Source organism: Motacilla alba, chromosome 2 (genome assembly GCF_015832195.1).
Source record: "Motacilla alba alba isolate MOTALB_02 chromosome 2, Motacilla_alba_V1.0_pri, whole genome shotgun sequence".
In the NCBI taxonomy this organism is placed as follows: Eukaryota; Metazoa; Chordata; class Aves; order Passeriformes; family Motacillidae; genus Motacilla; species Motacilla alba.
In genome coordinates, this window is record NC_052017.1 from 40,321,671 (window position 1) to 40,340,606 (window position 18,936).

The 18,936-nt window shown below is 38.3% G+C and overlaps 1 protein-coding gene across 8 annotated transcripts in view; it reads left to right on the forward strand.

Annotated features, from left to right (window-relative positions):
• RBMS3 (RNA binding motif single stranded interacting protein 3) overlaps nt 1–18,936 on the forward strand; it is a 705,955-nt gene that overhangs the window by 610,901 nt on the left and 76,118 nt on the right. For all 8 annotated transcript variants that reach the window (XM_038127643.1, XM_038127644.1, XM_038127646.1 and 5 more), the window contains 2 exons: nt 4,578–4,684; nt 15,679–15,725. In XM_038127643.1, coding sequence (XP_037983571.1) covers nt 4,578–4,684; nt 15,679–15,725 — 154 coding nt within the window. The remainder of the gene's footprint in view (nt 1–4,577; nt 4,685–15,678; nt 15,726–18,936) is intronic.

Genomic DNA, 18,936 nt, shown 5'->3' on the forward strand with positions numbered 1-18,936 from the left:
TTTTACTGAAAATGTTACTTTCATTGTTGCAAAAATGAGAAGAGATTAAACTCTTCCTGACATGCTGAAAAATACTCTGTCTTCAAAAATATTCACAGTGAAAGCAGCAAAAATGCATAAAAATGTTCTGTTACTGCTTTTTGTATACGTAATTTTTGCCATTGCTGGACAGATGATGCTAAATGACAGGGGGGAACAGGCTTTTCTCAGTAACTCTTAAGACAGTAAAAGTTTCAGAGCACCTGAAATAATGAAAAAGTCCCACCAAATGCAAATGACAGCTTTCATCTTCCTTTATGAAGCACATGCTCATGAATATATACATTTTTGCACATGTAGGAGCTCAAGTGTATCTGCCTTCCAATGAATGAAAGAATACGGAAATTATGTATTCAGAATTAGTTAGGAGTTTGCTTTATTTTGTTGAATTCTCCAATTTAATTGAAATTCCCTTCCTGAGCTGGAACATTTCTTAGAGACTGCCAGATTTGAGAAGGGGGCACTGTTACCCCTTCTTCTTCCTTCAGAAGTTTTTGTGCTATTTAAGTACCAGTGTTGCTTTTGGTGATACTAACAGCCTTTTGGCAGTTCTGTGCTGTTTGTCTGCACAATCTGTCCATCTAAAGTAGCAGAGCATGAGAAGCTGATCTCCTGAGGGAACTCCAACAATATCGACAGGCTTGATTGACATAAAACCAGTCTCTCTCTTTCACCTCCACTGAACTCTCAGAGTAAATTCAGGGCCTGACTGAAGTGAGATAGGGTTTTAGCCATTGACTTCCATGGGAACTGAATTTGAACACTAGCAGCTACTGCCCTCTCCTAAGGCAGCCCTGAATATCTTGGCAAATGCTGTTTAGAAGCACTATCAATTTGATCCCATTTCCTTCTCAAGACTCAAAGCCAAGTTCAGGGCTATTTATGTCTTATTAACTAGAGAAGGCTTTGGATGAGAACTGCAGCAAGCATTTAAATCTTTGCCTTGAAAAATGGGTTATGGCTTAATGAACCTTGTTCAGGTTAAAGCAGTTATTTATTCTTGATATTTGTGTTTGTTGCTGTCAGGTAGAAGTCAGTGAAAGAGCAGTGCCTTCTATCTTGAAGAGTTTATCAGGATGGAATAGCCTGAAATTTGTTTCAAGCGAATCAATTCTCACTTTTTTAACAGGAAAATAGCAACAGTAGATTTTCCAGATACGCTTCAAAATACCACATATGCTTAAAACTTAGAGGATGTCAAGAACCATATAGAAAGATCTGCTTATCACTTCAAAATGTGAACATCTACAGATATCCAAATTACATTTTCTATTAAGTCAGAAGTACAAAAGGTGAGAGAAGAGGCAGAGAGACAGGCATTTATTTTCAGTCCATGTGTTCATACAGAGGAAAAAGACAAAAGTAAAAATGCAGTCCATAAATTGAAGACTGTCTACATGGAATGGAAGAGAAAAGAAGCTGAAAAGTTTTAAATATTCCCTTTTTTCTTTTGTCCCCTTCTGAAGTATTTGGGGTGAAATATACCACTTCTACTGCAACCCATAAATATTATTCACCTAATATTGATATTGTTTGTCTAGCTCCTAAATATTTTCTTCTTCGAATTGATAACCATGGTACGTAATTGTGATCCTTTTCTTGGCTGAAGTAAATTTATTATTTTTAAAGCATGTTGGAAATTTAATGAAACCATTAAAAAATAATTTTACTTAGAAAGAATTATGCTCACATGGTGGAATGGCATGTTGTCTTTCTAATATCTTGTGTTACTCTGTATTTGACCAGTAAGAATGATGGCACTAATATTTGGGTTTATCTGATCTTGGAAAGACTAGAGGACCTTTCTTACACAGCATTTCTAAAGGGCTGAAGTAAACCAAGATTTGAGTTCTTCTGTGTACTTCGAGCAACATCTTTGAGCTCCCAAGACTATTACATTCTACTTTATGTCCTGAAAGAAGAGAGATTATTAATTTGGTTTATATATATATATATATATATATACACATATACATATTTTATATATATATATATATATATGTTGGTTACCATAATTCTTTCCAGGTGTAAACCATTAGGATCTACACCATTTCAGAGTTATTAAGATAATCTGTCTTGTTTGATGTTGCACGCCTGTGTTTAGGGGGAAAAAAACCAACAAAACCCTGAAAATCCTCAACCTGAAAACATCCTATATGGGCTCTGTCTTCCTGTCAGAATATTTTGTTTTGAAATTTTTACTTCTTTTAATGTTGGTCAACACAGACTGATTTTATCCACAGAATGACCCTCATTTTATCATAGAGGAATATAATTTCCCATGCGGAGACTTGCCTGTATAGAGCATTGTCCTTTTCCACCTTCTTTCCAACTTCCTGAAAAGTTTATACAATATTTTTTCACATTTTTTCTAGATGGCGTTAGTAAAGTTGTTTGGTAGCTCTGTTCGATCTCAATCAACCTTAGGAAGCCGCTAATTAACAAGTATGAGGTTGTCAGATGGTAATGCTGGAGAAGGGGATTCTGGAAATGGTAAAAGCTTCCTATTTGTGGTTGGCTAAATAGAGAGAGAGGATGTGTAGCTTGTTAAACCACATCACAGTACATGGGCTAATACCAGATGTGTTCATTAGCAGATGATCAGGGCGTGTGTAAATATCCACTGTGCAGATGATTTTTGCATGGTCATCCTAATGGTATCATATGTTACTTGGTAGTTGTTCAGTGCTTAAATCAAAAAGCTTTTGAAGCTTCAGATGTGATGTTTAAGAGGCCTTTCTCTAATGCTGGCTTAGCACCTGCTCCTCCCTCACAATCACATCAAAGTGAACTCTAAGTAACCACTCTGAAATCAGGCAGCATCAGGCCATGGAGTAAAACCAGTGAAAGCACAGGGCAATCAGCCCTGTGAAGTCTCTTCATCTGCAGAGAGAATCTCCATAGCCACCTGGATGCTTTTAAATCTTCATTATTTTAAATTTAAAATGGTTGGCTGAGCATTGCTTCTAGAAAAATCTGATACAATAGTCAAAGTTGGTGGTGGGGAAGGACCTCTGGGGTCACACAGTCGAGCTTTCTGCCAATAATGGATTGTTTCCTGCAGTTCAGTTTCTAGTGACCTTGAAAATTACTAGCCTGGTAAAATGGTAATGAAAAAACAAAGCTGTTGTAGCTTCAGAAGTAGCCAAAATGATGCTGTTCCAATGCGAATTTGTGGTTTTGATGTGAGATTCTCTCCGTGCATTGTTTCTTGGTTGCAGTTTTTACATGATCACAATTTTAATCTATACTTTCTGACCCATTTTGAATTGGCTATAATCAGGAGGTTAGTGGAGGTTAACTTGTTTCAATACAGCATGAACTTTTCCCTTAACCAAATAATAATTTTTATTACAAATAAATAAGTCTACAACTTGATTAGCCTCCCTGCCCAAAAATTTTCTTCATGTCTCTGCAGTTGTATTCTTTCAACATTTCTAGCCTCCCAGGAACAGGAAATGGAAAGGAAAAAACCCAGATTTCTTAGTTTCTCCATGGAAACTCTTGGTTAATTAATTACAGACTTATCAGGCCTGGGAACTTGAAGATTCCTGAGGAGACTCAGATGTGACACATGATTTTTAGGTTTCTTTCAAACAGGCAAATATCGGTTTGCTTTTCTGCTGATGTAGGCAATAAAGCACAACCCTAACATTCACCTAGTGTAGGTTAGTGGGTAGAATTTGGCCCTCCTTTTAAGGATTAAGCAGGAGAGACAAGCTCCCACCAGCAGAGTAATTAAAGTTTTGGCTAAAAAAAAATCTTTTAGGAGTCCATGAAAAGCTGGGTAGATGAGAAAGAGATCCCAAGACACCAAGTTTCCTTCCTGTTGTGCCCGTTTGATGTGTGTTAATTTCTTCTCTAGGGGGCCCTGTTATGGGCTGCCTTTCGGGGTGTGCAGCACTCTGATTATCCTTTCTTCCTGGGACTCTGGCCCCTCCTGACTATTGTATTCACACACTCCAGATCTCACTTGGAGAGGAAAAGGGTTTTCTCAGCTGCCAACTTGCTTAAAAGAAGGACTTAAGAGGAAAAAGAAAGCTGATTGGACCGGGCTTGGCAAAAGTCTCCATTTTATTCTGTTTAGTCAGATTTTTAAAGGACTGGATATTGAGAAACACCAAAATAGTGAGAACACTTATTCCTTATGCAAAGGTTTTACCATTAAAAAACAGAAAGCTGCTTTAGTAAAGCAGTGTTTATCCTTGCTCTAATGCTGGTCATGAATACGTGTCTAACGTAGCTGGAACTAATGCCTGACTATACTGTTCCACTACAGCAACTTAACATTCTGTTTAGGCTGATTATTTTTTTCAACAATATTTGCTAAATTCTTTTAAGGGCTGCCAGTATATATTTTTTGAAGCTTAGTTAATAAGAACAGCTGCCAGTGGAGCCAAGGCTAAAAGAGGCAAAAAATATCTGCAGAAGGCAAGATTTTACTTCAAAAGATCAGTATTACAAAGCACTACTGTTGCTGGTATAATCACTTTCTTTGGGGGGGATGCTAATATAGACTGGGTTTCTTGTCTTCACAGCCCCCACTGAGCCTTTGCTGTGCAAATTTGCTGATGGAGGGCAAAAGAAGCGCCAGAATCAAAGCAAATACACACAGAATGGAAGGCCGTGGCCCAGAGAAGGAGAGGTAAGTGCCACGTAGCAATTATTTTCCTGGGGTTTGGCAGAAGTCAGCGACAGACCTGGAAGTCTACCTTTCAGACTGTGAAGAAATCAGATTGCACACAAAATGTAATAGGTTCATACAGCAAAAGCAATGTAAGCAGTGGGGAGATGGAGGTTTATGATAATGTACAGAGTGCAAAGTTACAGGAAAGGGGAATTTCCGAGCTTGGTGTGGAACTGTGCACAGCCTGGTCCCACTGTGGGTGCTCTGCAGGCAGACCTGAGGATTCTCTTACTCGTGAGCCAGCAAAAAACCAAGGTGTGCCTTTTACAAACCAAATCAATTTGCACTGAAGCAACTCAGCAATGCTATTACCTCCGTCTAGTTTCTGGTGGTAAAATATCCTTAGGGAATATGAGAGCTGTCCCAAAAGAGAGATGTGTATCCAGATGTAGGGTCCATGTAAAGGTTTTCTGAAAGCTTATCTGAACTGAGTTCTTCATTCTGTCGAAGACAAAGCAATTTACAGTAGCCTCAGCTGCATTATGTATACAACATTTTAAAATAATCTAATGGTTGCTCTCTGCTCTGCTGCAAGTAGTCTGTTACTAGAGTTTTTTTTCTGTGTGAAGTGACTCCATATGAAGGTGAAATAAGAAAGGCATTTTTTTGATTCTTCAAGAGTTTGTTTACTGTTTTAAATTTTATTACCGAAAAAGGACTTGAACAAATAAAGTAGATCTGATCACAGTGCCTGCTTATACATGGTGTTAGGTATGAAGGCTGAAGGACTTGCAAGTATTTCTATCCTAAGCAACTATTCTCTGTGTTTATGATTGAGCCTTCAAGGAAAAAAGAGTGTTGGTCTCAATTGTGTTCCTCTAGAAGACAAGTTGGGAGGAGAATGGGGGGAAGGTGTTTCTTTTTGGCTGGGGGGTGGCGTGAGTGTTGCTATGTTTGCTTCAATTTTAAAAAATTTGCTGTTTCTGAGTTACATGTTTCTAGAGTATTTCTGCTTTTTTGTAACTACTTGATTTTTCTAGCTGATACTTTTCAGACCATTAGTTAATGACATATATACTCTAGCACTATTGGTGAGCTCCCAAAACAAACAGAAAGGCCTTTTGAAAGTGTAGAAACTTCTCCCACCATCCCATGGTTGTTCTACACTGTTCCAACAGCAAAGGGTCCCTTTTTAGCTCTGTGGGCTGAAAAGGCCAGTGTGGCAGACACGTTTGCTACAGGATATTGCAGAAGTCTCCAAAGGCTCATTGCAGCATTTTACACCGTATGTCTCAAAAAATGGGGTTATCTTCTCGGGAGCCATTAGGGTTTGTCATATTAGGGGTCTACTGAGGAACAAGTGCCCAAGAAGTACTTCAAGCAGTAGACTCAGGCCAGCTTATACATAGCTTGAAAAACAAAGATTTATGTATAGGAGCCAACAATAAGGTCAACAATCCTTATTTTAAAGACATCTAAATCCCTGTTTAAAAAGCAAATGCCATCATAGCTGTTATCTACGCTGTTTTATACTTCCTTCAGTTCAAATCAATAATAAAAGAGAACATAAAGCCAGCAAGTCACCATTATGCCTGTGGCCTCAGGGCATTAGCTTCTTGCATCTTGTGTAGTTCATTTGTTGCTAGTGGAGCGGTGCCTATTAGGCCCAGTGATATCCTGGTGACCTGGAGGCAGGGTGTGGTTGGTATGTTTGTAGTATCAACACTTAAAAACTGATTTTCAGTGCTGGAAGACATCATTCCTTGTTGTTGATCACAGTCAACTACAGAGCTGTTGTCATGGGATAATGTACAAACATGAAAAGATGGTAAAGATTCAAACTCAGAAATATTTCAGGCTAAATTTTTTCAGATTTTCTCCATTTACTAACATCTGGTTAATACCTTGCTGCACTTTGGATATTTACTACCCAGAGCATCAAAGACAAGAAAGCATGTTCTCTTTTAGGGTCCCTCATTTATTGAATTTCTTCTCCACTGGTAATTTTCTTATTTCCAATGTAAAATCTTTCTGTATAATTACTCTTATATTTCTATGCAATAAGGTTTGAAAAACCTTTGTCCTTTAACAATCTTATTCTAAAAACAATCTACCTTTCAGTTCTTTAGGTAGCAGCATTTGAGTAATCCTCCTGCAGTTATTTCTGTAGGTTTTAATTTCTTTTTAAAAAACAGGCAGTGTGAGTAGTGAAAAATAACTGATCTATGACAAGTGTCATAGTTCTGATGACAAATGCAATCTGGAAATATTCCCTTCACCTCTGCTCTTGGTTTCTTCTCCAAAGAAAAGTACTGAAACAGCATCCAAGAGATTACTCCCTTAGTGTTCCCACCCTGGCCAAATCCTGTGGTATCTAGACCAAGATGTATTTTGGCTATTGTTCAGAGAAGCCTTTGCATTCCTGAACACTTTTGTGAAGGGCATTTCTAAACCATGCGAGGTTTAGCCAGCCTTAGCACTGAGCGTGCAGAAGGATTATTTCTCGGCAGGGCAGTTCCCAGAGAAAGGACAGCAGCAGTTCTGTCACTGGCCTCAGACTTGAGTGTGCAGAGTGGAGACGGGCACTGTGCGCAGTACTGTGCTGTAGGGAGGGAATGGCAGGAGATTTAGTGGGGAGGAGCAGGTTTGCTGTAGTGTTATGTCTCTGGTCTTGCTGTCCTCAGAGGTTTTGCTCTCTTTTGTGAAGAGCTTCTATGGAATTTTATAAGACAGGATTTCTTCTGGTTTTTTGTGAAGTTGTCAGGTCATACTGCAGAACGCAGTAGAAAATCTTATTCCTGTCTTACATCTTTGTAGATTGCTTCATAACCGTAGAGAAATACTTTGATTGGCTGTTAAATTGCCTGCCCTTTTAAAGCCAAATATTTAGGAATACACTGAATTTCTCAGGGGCTTTTTGAGAGGTCTGGGGGGGTGGGTTTGGTGCTTGATTATTTGGCCAGTTGTAACCAGAGAAGAATGGCAGACCTTGAATAATGCTTTCTAGTCCTTACCCTTACACTCTTGTTTGGAGTCTCAGGAAATGTTCAGCAGATTTACTGAGACATTTAACTGAGTGTTTGTGATGGTTTACCAGTTCTGGACTACAGAGCTGAGAGCTTATATTATTGATGGCTTTATATAAGGCTGTCAAATTAGGCATCCAATAGACAGGTGCAATAAATGTACAGTAAAACCTGCAAGTGTTGGAAATATTTGCAGTGAAATTCTGACCCAGCAACTGACATAATTTCTACACAAAGTTCAGTAATTTCTTTTTTTGGGCTAGCTTCTCCTCACACTGGTTTAATTAAGCACTCTGTTTTGAAACTGAACCTGACAAGATTATATTGAGATGGTGGTGGAGGATAATCATATTCAAATTCTGTCTGTAAAATATTTGATTCAATTTACCTTTAAATTGCAATTGACAAGTCTAGAGGTGGGTGACATAAATCTCCAAAAATGTTTTAGTCAAAAATGCACCCGGGGAATCAAGTGTAATCACAAAATGAGATCAGATTGAATTAAAAACTGCAACATAAATTTTGCAACATAATTTTCTATTGCAGATTTAATGAAGCCTTGTTTTGGTTATTCAGAAATAAAGTCTTTTGATACATGTATTTAAAAGTAAGTTTATTTGAAAATTACATGGTAGACAGGGAGAATTCTACCTAAACTTATTACTGTTTTCTAGAAATTGTAGCTTTTCTACATCTGGTCAACCCAATGTGATTAAGGTTTTTTTAATGGTCACAGTATGTTGAACTCTTTGATATTTCATTTGCAAGTTTCTGTAAAATTTGTGCTATTTAAATAGCTGCATTGTCTTGTAAGAGAGTACCACCTTTACAGTATTGCTGCGTGCATCACAACAGTGAGATGCAGCATTGAATGCATTGAATTTGGTCTGATGTCTATAATGATATTCAATAATTGCCATTGAATTTGGTCTGATGTCTATAATACTATTCAATAATTGTCACTAATAATTCTTCCATTGATTGCTTTTTTGCTTCCATAATCTAAGTTACTTTTTTTTTTTCCTAAGGAGTCAATAGGTTACCTTCCTTTCCTTCCCTTTCTTCTCTTCCTCCTTACTCTGTTTTATTGTCTTTCAAGCTCAGTTCATGGAATATCCAAAGAATTAAGCATGTTTTTAATTCTTTCTTAAAATAATAAAATAACCTGGTAGTTTGGGAATGTTGCTTTTATAACAGTTTCTCTTTTTATCTACTATTTGTTACAACTTTCCTTAATGCAAACAGCAATTTAGAGAGAAAAACATACAATAGGCAATTTTTTGTTTAAGAAAATTTAAAAAAAATAGAGGTAAATTTTAGGTTAAAGTTTAACAATTTTTTTTGTAAAGTCAGTGAAGGGCTGAGCAATTGATCCTTGTGCCAATGGTCTCTTCTTTACCAGCAGATGCATTTAGAAATGATTAGTAGTTCTATTCCAGGCCTATTCATAACTCAGGCATGGATTTTTTTTTTTTTATGCTTCCGAGGAGATAGGTACTACTTAGTTGTGTTCTGTAATCCTGAGTGTCTAGACAAGTAACTTTTCTTATACCTAGACAAGTAACTTAACTTTGCTGTGGGAGTCAATTGCCAGTTCTGTCGAGATAAGCACTAGTACCCTCATATGTAAACTACCCACAAAGACATTTACTACATATATTTAGCATGCCTGTAAGTTAAACATTGGCACTTTGCATGCTATTTTCAACAAAAGCTCAGTTTAACAAAGAGAGGCATCTGAAAAGAAGCCCTCTCTCCAGAGGGAGAAGGAGAAGGGCAAAAGATAACTTACCAGGAGGTGAAAAGGTCTAGAATAATGACACAAGGTGCTATTGCTTTGGGCAACATTTTGAAAAGATGCCTCAGTGGCTCAAATACTAAAGATCAGTTTGGATTTTGAGCTTATAAAGTACACAGAAATATTTTAAACCAATAGCCTACTGAAATCGCTGTCAATGCAATCTGGATTTTAAAAGGGCCATGGTTTGGTTAAAATAGAATCAGCAGTGTAGCTGTCCTTAGAGATCAGTTTTCTTTGTTTTTATTTTAGCTTTGAATTTCCTTCTCTGGTGAAAAATGTCATGCCATTTGCCCTGGAGATTTTCCTGCAATTGGGTTTTCCTCCAAATTCTGCTGCTATAGCAGTGTTTTCTTAGGCAGAATAAACAAATGTTGTAAACAGGGAAAGGACATACCTTTTTCTGTTGTATCCTCAACAGATAGCAGGAGTGCTGCCAGCCACCCCTAGAATTCTTCCCAACTCACTACAGCACACACTTCTAGTGTGCAGATGTGAGTGTAATACACAGCTGGAACAGCACTGGATCACACTCATGGCAAAATGGGGATACCAGATCCCCAAAAGCAGATCATTTATAGACCTGAAGATGACATGGTGGAATGTATTGAGTGGCTGTGGAAACAGAATAATTGTGTAATATTATATATGTTCTCTTTTGGTTTTGTTTTGGTTTTTTTTTTTCAATTTTGTAGTCTTCGGCACTTGTATTTTAACTAATAAGACGAGTTGAAGTGGGAAGAAGGTCACTCAATCCCAAGAACAGAAGCTGTGTATGTCAGACTTCCATTCCAGTTCTGTAGGACAAAAGCATCTCTTGTCATTCATTTGGGTATCTGAACTTGTTTTTGTGTTTATCGGAGCAGTCTCTGATGTTCTGAGGTTCATGAATCACTTCCCAAGTTTGGCACCAGTAGTATATACTTCCCTCTTCACAAATCTTTTCCCCTCAGTATCGGCAGCTTCTTAAGGAGCACACATCACTGGGAAATGCTCCATCCCTTTCATATGCATCTAAATATCTGAGAGGTGTCACATTTATATTTTAGATTTCTCCTCTCTAAAAAGGAAAGGTGGAGGCAGTTATTCACAATTAAATTCAGAAGTCTTTCTGATAATGTTGAATATTTCTGTCAGAACTGTTTAAATAATCAAAGAAAGGAATTCTGCCAAGTTAACTTTACTGGTGACTGAACTTATTTTATAAAATCAGTATTTTGCATTAATCTCATCTGGGTTGATGATTTCTTCTCCCTACTCTCTTCTTTCTTCAAAGCATTTCAATAAGGGTATCTTCTATCAGGTCACAAGAGATCCTTGTGCTGTGATGCCTGGCAGATATTAGTGATGGAAAAAAACAAGTACAGGAATCTGAGTGTTGAAATTTCAATTGATTCCACCCTAGTAGCCAAGAGCATGCCCTGGGATGGCAACCCTCCAGTGTGAAAGGGTGAAGCTCTCAGTCGGTGGAGATTCGGAGGACAGACTTATCTTTTAGTGTAACTCTCACATCAGTTCACCACTGAAATCTCTGAAGTGCAAGTGTACAACCTTACCTTTCCAAATCTCACCTTAAGGAGGAGAAATCTGGGGGGCCTTCTGCTTGGAAAGCCCACCACATCCATGCATTTCACCCCTTTTTAATTTCCAAGCCTCTCCATTTTTTTCTAATGGACTGTATCCTCCTGCACAGCCCGAGATCCTGCAGTGGCAGCAGCCTGCCCTTGCAGAGGTGCTCCAGCACTAGGCAGAGGCTGGCCAGGGCAGGTTGGAAGAGAGGATGTGGAGGTCTCACCTCTGAGGAGGAGGAGTAGCACATCTTGTAGCAGGTCGATACTGTGGTGAATTTTTGCACAGTGTCGGAAAGACGTGTACGCTGAGAGTAGATATGGGGATATGATGGTGGAGTTGTACATGAAAGCAACTTCCCAGCAACACAGAAGATGCTTGGCTGCACTGAAGATTCACAGAAGAAATTGGTCATTTATAGGTATTTATGTTTGCTGGAAGACAGATACTGCACTGCTAAATTTTTTCTTGTGAGACATCACAGGGATTGAGTAGAGAAATAATAAACCCACTTCATTTCACATGATATTGAAGATCAGATCATTTATGTTCAAATCATAAAAAAGAGGGGAGAAAAATCCAACCAGAAACAGAACATCTTGTCTTTGCCCATGGAAAAATTTTCACAGTAAAGTGTTGAACAAAAGGCCTTCGAACTTCCTGGGGAAACCCTTGTTTTCCATATACTTTTTGATATTTCCTGCTCTCTATTGCATAAAGAGTCTAAATTTAAAGACAGGTGCAGACTGAATCTCTTGTTCTTAGAATCTCTTTCACTGCTGTCAACAGTTAGAAAACTGCAGCAAAAAATAACAAAAAACTTTCATTCTTTCCACATGTCCTTTAAGTTCAGACACTTTGTTAAAAATAAGAGACAAATAAACTCATATGGTTTAAGTAATATTTTTTTAAATCAATATTTTTTACAAGCTGAGTTAATTTCTTTGTCACCTGACTTTCTGAACAGACCAGTAGTCATTAAGAATGACCTTTATTTCTATTACTGTGTTTTCATTCAGTAGCTGAGTCTAGGGCCATTATCTAGCTGAGTGGCATGAAAATTATGTGGTTCAGTTGTTCCTTAATAGAAGATTTGTCTGACAAATACTTTCCTGAAGTAGCATTCCATCATCAGAGCCACTCCCTCAGGTACCATTTTGTCGGGAAGTGTCACTATGAGAAGAAAGAATAAGACCCTCTCCTTCTACTGAGACACAAGCAAACCAGTGGGTGAAAGGACCCAGAAGAAAACAGTCTCAGCACAGCAGAGGGCTGCTATAGAGGCATCAGCCAGTGCTTGGAGTAGTTCTGCCTGTATTAGCACTATGATGGCTATATTCAATTCTGATTTTAACAGAATGAGCTAGACCACTCTCACACGGAAGTCTGAGGCCAACCCTAATATTCTGCATTCGGTATTTTTGGAATTCCTATTTGTCTGCTATGAAGGAAAGTTCAGACAATTTTCCAGTAAGTTATTATTGCTCATCAGTTTTTATTCCTGATGAATGAGGATGCTTCAGACCATAAATCTTTGACCGGTCCAGGCTAAGTGTTGCCACTCCTGGGCTTCCAGCCAGCATAATTTTGTGGGGAGAAATTATACAACTTGATGAGAAAGAAGTAAATAGTCCTGTGTTAGCAGCTATTTGAAATAGCAGCTGTTTAAGGCTATGCAGCAACGGGGGATATTAGCAATATTGCTGGGCCAGCCGTAGGTGGTTACCATATGCACATATTGCCACACGCTGTGTCCTATTTGCCTAATGTGAGACTTTTCATTTACTGGTAAATGTGATGGTGATATTTATAGTGGTCACTGCTGAAGTACTTGAACAGGTTCTCGTAATCTGTCTCCATGCAGTATGGATATGGGACATGGACAAAGAGGAGATGAGTGTCTAGCCTATCATATTATGGACTCTTCAGGATCACAGCTGTGTCCCCTGTTCTTAATACCAATATAGAGAACTGAGTTTGTGCAGTTTGTCTGCATGGACCCACACCCAGGTCTGGGTGTGATGGGATTGGAGGGTGACCTGAGTGTCCATGCCATGAGCATGTGCTCGAATATCCATGAGAGAAGTTAATGAAAGTGGCACAAATGTGTTTGCAGGTCTCATGTGGACAGCAAGTGAAAGGGCTGCTGTAGGTTTTCATTCCTGCAGCTTCATTCTTATTTATGTCAAAGAAACTAAAATTAGACCAGTAGTTTATTTTCACTTTTCCTCCCAGACCCACCTACTTTGTTGTATTTTATCCCCCAGTCACTGCTGGATATAGTGAGCCCTGATCCAGTAACTCTAAGGACAACTTGATCTAGAAACTCCGTAATTTAGAAAACTTGGATATGTCCTTTTCCAATAAATTCTAATTTTTTTTTGTTAGTCCAAGTAGAGATGAGATGTAAAATGTAAACATCTCAATTTAAAGGGAACATCTTAAGTTATTTTAAAGAGTATTTTTAAAAAAAGTTATAAGTAATTTTTCTGTCCCTCTAGGGCTTGTACGTAATATGTAAGTTGTCTTCACCAGTGAAGGAATAGAAAAAGAGAGGAGTAACAAATTTTATACATGTTGAAATGAGAAAGGATAACAAGGCAGTATGTTTCCTCAAAAATGTATTGCAGCCAAAAAGTTTTCTTTTCTCTTTTGTTTGGAAATTTCTACATTTCCTTTAGTAATTAATGCAGCCTTACTAAACAGTACAATGTGCTGAGCATGCATAAGACATAAAAATATAAAACCAAGTTAAGTAAGGGATTATGATTTTCTAAGCTAATTTATTTTTTACATCAAAATCATTAGTGGTTTGGGTCTTCCTAAATTCAGTTCTCTGACATTTAAAACTTGCAGAAGTAGCCATTTTGTTTTTCTTTGTATTAAATCAATACTTCTTTCAAAAATAGCCACATGTACTTGGATATAGTCTCCTGAATTATCCTTTGCTTGGGAGAGACTACATATTTTATTAAAACAGTGGCATTTTCATAAAGCAAAACATTTGCCCTAGCATCTGCTTAAAAGAATAATGAGGGAAATATACAAATTTAATAAGGACACGAGCCTTTTTTTGGCAGCATAAAGTAGCGTGAAACCTGGCCTTCCACATCAGAAATTATTTTTGGCCTCTGGAAATTTGGACCACCTCCTCTTAGACCAGTTTGCAGCTGCCAGGCTAACCCAGCTCTTCCAGGAGTGCTGCCCAGTGTCTGCCTGCTCGTCACCAGTGCATTACCCAGGCTGCTCACCTGCCTGCCTGGGAACCAGCCAAGCCCAAACGCTTTCCTGACCTGTCTGTGCAGCCATCTGGAATGGGGCAGGTGCCGTTATTCAGAAGTACTTTGGTAGATGGCTTTAGGGGCATGAAAAGCTCCCAGCAGGAGCACAGACCATGCCACGTGGTTGGTAAAGCATCTGTCCTTGAAGAAAATGCTACCTGTCTCAGGCAACAAGCATAGGATATGTATGAAAAATGAAGAGGAATACAGTGTCTTGGGTGGGATGGTGCCGTGGTGTTTTTTGAGCTGCTTCCACAGGGAGAGTAGCAACCTTGAGCAATAGAGTTTCTCTCCATTATGCTTCTTACCCTGCGCAAAGGACAACTTCTCATCTCTTGGTAGTCTTACACTGGAAAGCATTTCACAAAGGGAGGGATAAAAATCGATAAGGAAGGCAAAAAGTCAAAGCAAATGCAGTATGTGGGAGGAGAGATTGTCAGTTCCATGTCTTTAAGGAAATGCTGGGGGGAAAAAAAGGTCTTTCCTGCATGACCTTGACTGCTATGTTGGAGCATAAGGTAAAGTGCTTAATACTGTCTGCAGCTCTCTCACTGCCTTTCCTGTGGTACCTGTGGATATGTCTGCTAACGGTGGCAGGGATGACAGTTGTTAGCTGGACAATGTTTTGACACTGCCAAATCCTTTTGCACAGGTCACGGTCTGCCTGGTGGCAAATGGCAGTTGAAAAGCTCTGTGTAACACATTAACAAATTCTTTTGCTGTCCAGACCTCTGAAATATTTTAAAAGCTTTGTTTGAAAGCTCAAGCTTTTCTGCTTCACAGCCCATTTTTTGTTTCCTGTCTCATGGTAATGAATTAACTCTTAACTACGAGTTACACCTCACAGAAACTGTAGGCAGGGGTCATATGGGGTATGACCTTTGCAGGAAAGATGAGACTCCTCCCTGTGAAGCTCTCATGAAGTTGGCTTTGGAATATTTCCCAACCACCCATCTCACAGGCAGCAGCAGGATTTGGCCCTGTCTTGTTATAGTGAATATTCAGCTGTAAAGTCATTAATCTCAGTGGAGTTATTCATTGATGCTGGTGCAAAAAACCCCCACCATTTTCCCTAAATGTTGTGGAAAGATGGCAACCAGCAGACTGAACAGATCTGTTTCTCAGTGATCTCTCAGGCTGAGGAGGTACCCAATCTGTCCATGCTGCTTTTGGCCATCTGAGCTTCCCTTGAGAATTTAGATTTCTATTTAAGTTGCACACAGTTTTTATTCATATTGGCTTTGAATATGTTTCATGTCTTTTTTTTTTTTTTTTTTCTTTTTCCCCTTTTCCTTCAGTAATAGTAAAAATCTGTTTTTCTTCCCTAACTATGTGCAGGCTGGCATGGCTTTGACTTACGATCCAACAGCTGCTATACAGAATGGGTAAGAAATGCATGTTTTTTAATGTCTTTTTAAAAATGATTTTGAATGTCATCTTCTGTTTTCTCTTTCTGTAGTGAAACTTTTTGAAAAGCAAATCCACTCAGTCATATTCTTTTCTGAAGCATATAATGCTATATTGTCAAGTTCTTCTTTAGTTTTCCTTTTCTTTTTATGCCTTCTTGTTTGCAATATCCATCTGAATGGGAAGTTGTTTTTTCTAATAGTTTCCATCTCTATTTGGCAAATGTTAGTAGATGTCTTTTTAATCTCTCTCTGTCATGAAGTGGAAACCAGTAAAGTTTCCCTTTACTGACTTGGCTTTTGTTAAAACAATCATTGAAGATTCCAATGTATTTTGAATAATAGAGCTGTTACTTCATCTGGGGTTCTTTCTGCAGGCTGGCTGCCTTCCATGTCATTGTCTGAATAGAAATGCCAGATAGGGAGAAAGCCTTAAATTAGTGTGTAAGCAGATGGGATTTAAGGGTAATATTCTGAGCAACCCTCTTCTTTACTCCTCAGCTACCATTTGTTGACACAAGGAACTGCAATTTTTTCTTGAACCAAGCAGTGAAATTACATCATCATAGTATTTACCTGCATTATTACTTTTCCAATTATTTCATAAACTAGAAAAACATATCCTTGAAATTTAGCTCTCTTTTCAGCTAGGTTAACAACAATTTGAAAAGAAGCAGGAAGTTCATCCCTGAACTCTTTGACAGTCACACTAATCAGAGTGATGTGTGATATGATTATCAAATTCCATACATAGTCCCATCTGTGCTCTCCAGCTAAAGGAGAGAATTTATTGATAGAGATAAGAATGGGTTTATTTGTTAAATATTTGTTAGGGCACTGCTAGTTGAAGCATTTAGGAAAAAACCCTAACATTCCCAGTAGTTTAAAAAAAATCAATACTAATAGTTAGTCTCTTTTGCTTAATTTTCCTTTACATGGAGTTATTTTGTAGGACTTGTGATATTCTTGTGTTGTAGAGGAAGAGGCCAAACTCAGAAAAATAAAAAGCTTGTTTGTAATTGTGATTTCAGAATTCTCTGCTTCTATTTCCCTATTCTGACCTCCAAATGAGTCATTCTTCTCTATTGTCATACTTTTCAGCTGGTAAAACATTATAATCTACAAGCAAAAACATTACTGGTTCATAATACAGCAGCGTTTCATGTGGACAACTGGCTTCTTTTTTTCATATAAGTTCCTGCATGTCAGTTGTGTGAGTTTTTTGGAAACCATAGTTTGAATGACCCATTGAGACTAATAGGATTTTAATTCAAGGAGAATTCTTTTGAAGTTATGAAAGTTATCTCAGAATCAGACATTATTTATATCAAAGAACACCTATGGTGTTCAGACTGCTCAGGTGGCTTGGTCACTGAATTGCTTGAAGATGCTGTCACTGATCATTGGGTGAAGAAATTGTACCCAGTGGAGAATTTCAGTTCTGCTGTTTTTTTTTAATATTCTTTTAAGGCAAGAAATAAATTAAATTACCAGATATCTCTCTAAGAGTGATAATTAATTACTACTTTGACATATGTCTTTTTTCTAAAGTGTCAAAATATTTTCAGTTTTATCAGGACTGAACCATCATTCAAAATGCTCTTGTGGTGAGATCTTGATTGTGTGCGGTATCATGAGGATCACCAGGACCCTTTTGGTCCAACATGATTTTTTTATCTCACCAGACATTCACACAGTAATCTCTATATATCCTGTAGTTTTAAGTTTTTTCTAGTTTTCATAAGCCTCTTTACTTGCAAGTACAGTGAAAATCTAGCTCAGGAGCTTTATTTTAATAAAGTCTGGGAGCACCTTGATGCTCTGTTTGTGAAATGTGTAAATTTGATCTGCTGCTCGCTGACACCAGCATCGGTATGTGGCCATGGGGAAAGAGACTTAAAGGCTCTTAAGCTCTATGAAGTAACACAGGTTAACTCAGCAAAGGGGCATCTTCCTTGTGGGAAGGGCAGTGTGGCAGACCCACCCTGTGCTTAAAAGGCTGCAGAATACTTTGGCTGTAACGTGGGCCGAGCCACTAAGGTTTGCATGGAGCAATGTCACCCAAAGATCTGTAAAACAAAGGTCTTTTCCTCGTAGCATTCATCTGGGGTCACCACTGCAGAATGTAGTGAACTGAGTCCAGGGATGAGAAATGTAAAGATACCAAGTCAAGGTGATGATTCTGAAGAGTTATGAACCACCAACAAAATTTAAAAAGAAATATTACCTACACATGCTGACATTTACTAGAGTTCTTTATAGGGTTGATACATGCATTTGGATGCATCTAAGTTGCTAAATCCACACAGGATTATGTGGAGGATGGAAGCCTACTAGAGAACCATGTCTCTGCAGCAGGTGTCATGGGGTGGTATTTAAAATTCACAGTTCCTTAAGAGGCATGGATTATATTAGGTTTTGAGTTGGGCCATAACCAAACCTCAGGAACAATCTGGACTCTTGTTTCCAAATGAAAAGGTAGGTTCATATTGTTCATGGTGTCATACTATCACTTTTATTACCATATAACTGCATATTTGCCTTAAAAATCTATAGCAGAAATAAAACAGTGTGAGAGAGGCTCTCACTAAAAATGACTATGATTTTTTCCTCTGCTAAGTAGATGATTTTCTTCTGAGTCTATTACATTGTAAAGCTCGATTCTCCATTTCATTATATTGTTTTTATGCCTGTGTAGCTCTGTTTAAGCATCCAGTGGAGTTACATCAGCATAAAACTGGTATAATGGAGTGGAGAATCCAGCCCATAGTGTACCATAGCATTGCAGTATGAGGTACTGAAGATATGGTAAGCACACACTTCAGTAGATAAGATCCTTTCACTTGGCAACCACTTTGCCTTTTTTTTTTTGTTTTATAATCAGTCTTTTCTGAATTGTGTTTACAAAGGTACTCGGGTTTTATTTTGGGGAGTAGTCTGCCTGTTGTAATATGCTATTGATTTTTCAATTTGTGGCATTAACAGTATTTTAGTAGTTTTATGCACTCCTACAAGGAGCAGGAGAGAGCTCTTGTACTTGCACGGTAAGGAAGCTCATTTAAAATGTTCCTGAGGCTGGAGTCCTCCTGGCCATTTGACTAGATTGCGATGTGCTTTATCAGTTTAGTACCTCATATCTGGGGGACAATTTTGTGCATTTGCTGGCCAATGGGCTCAATATTCAGATAGG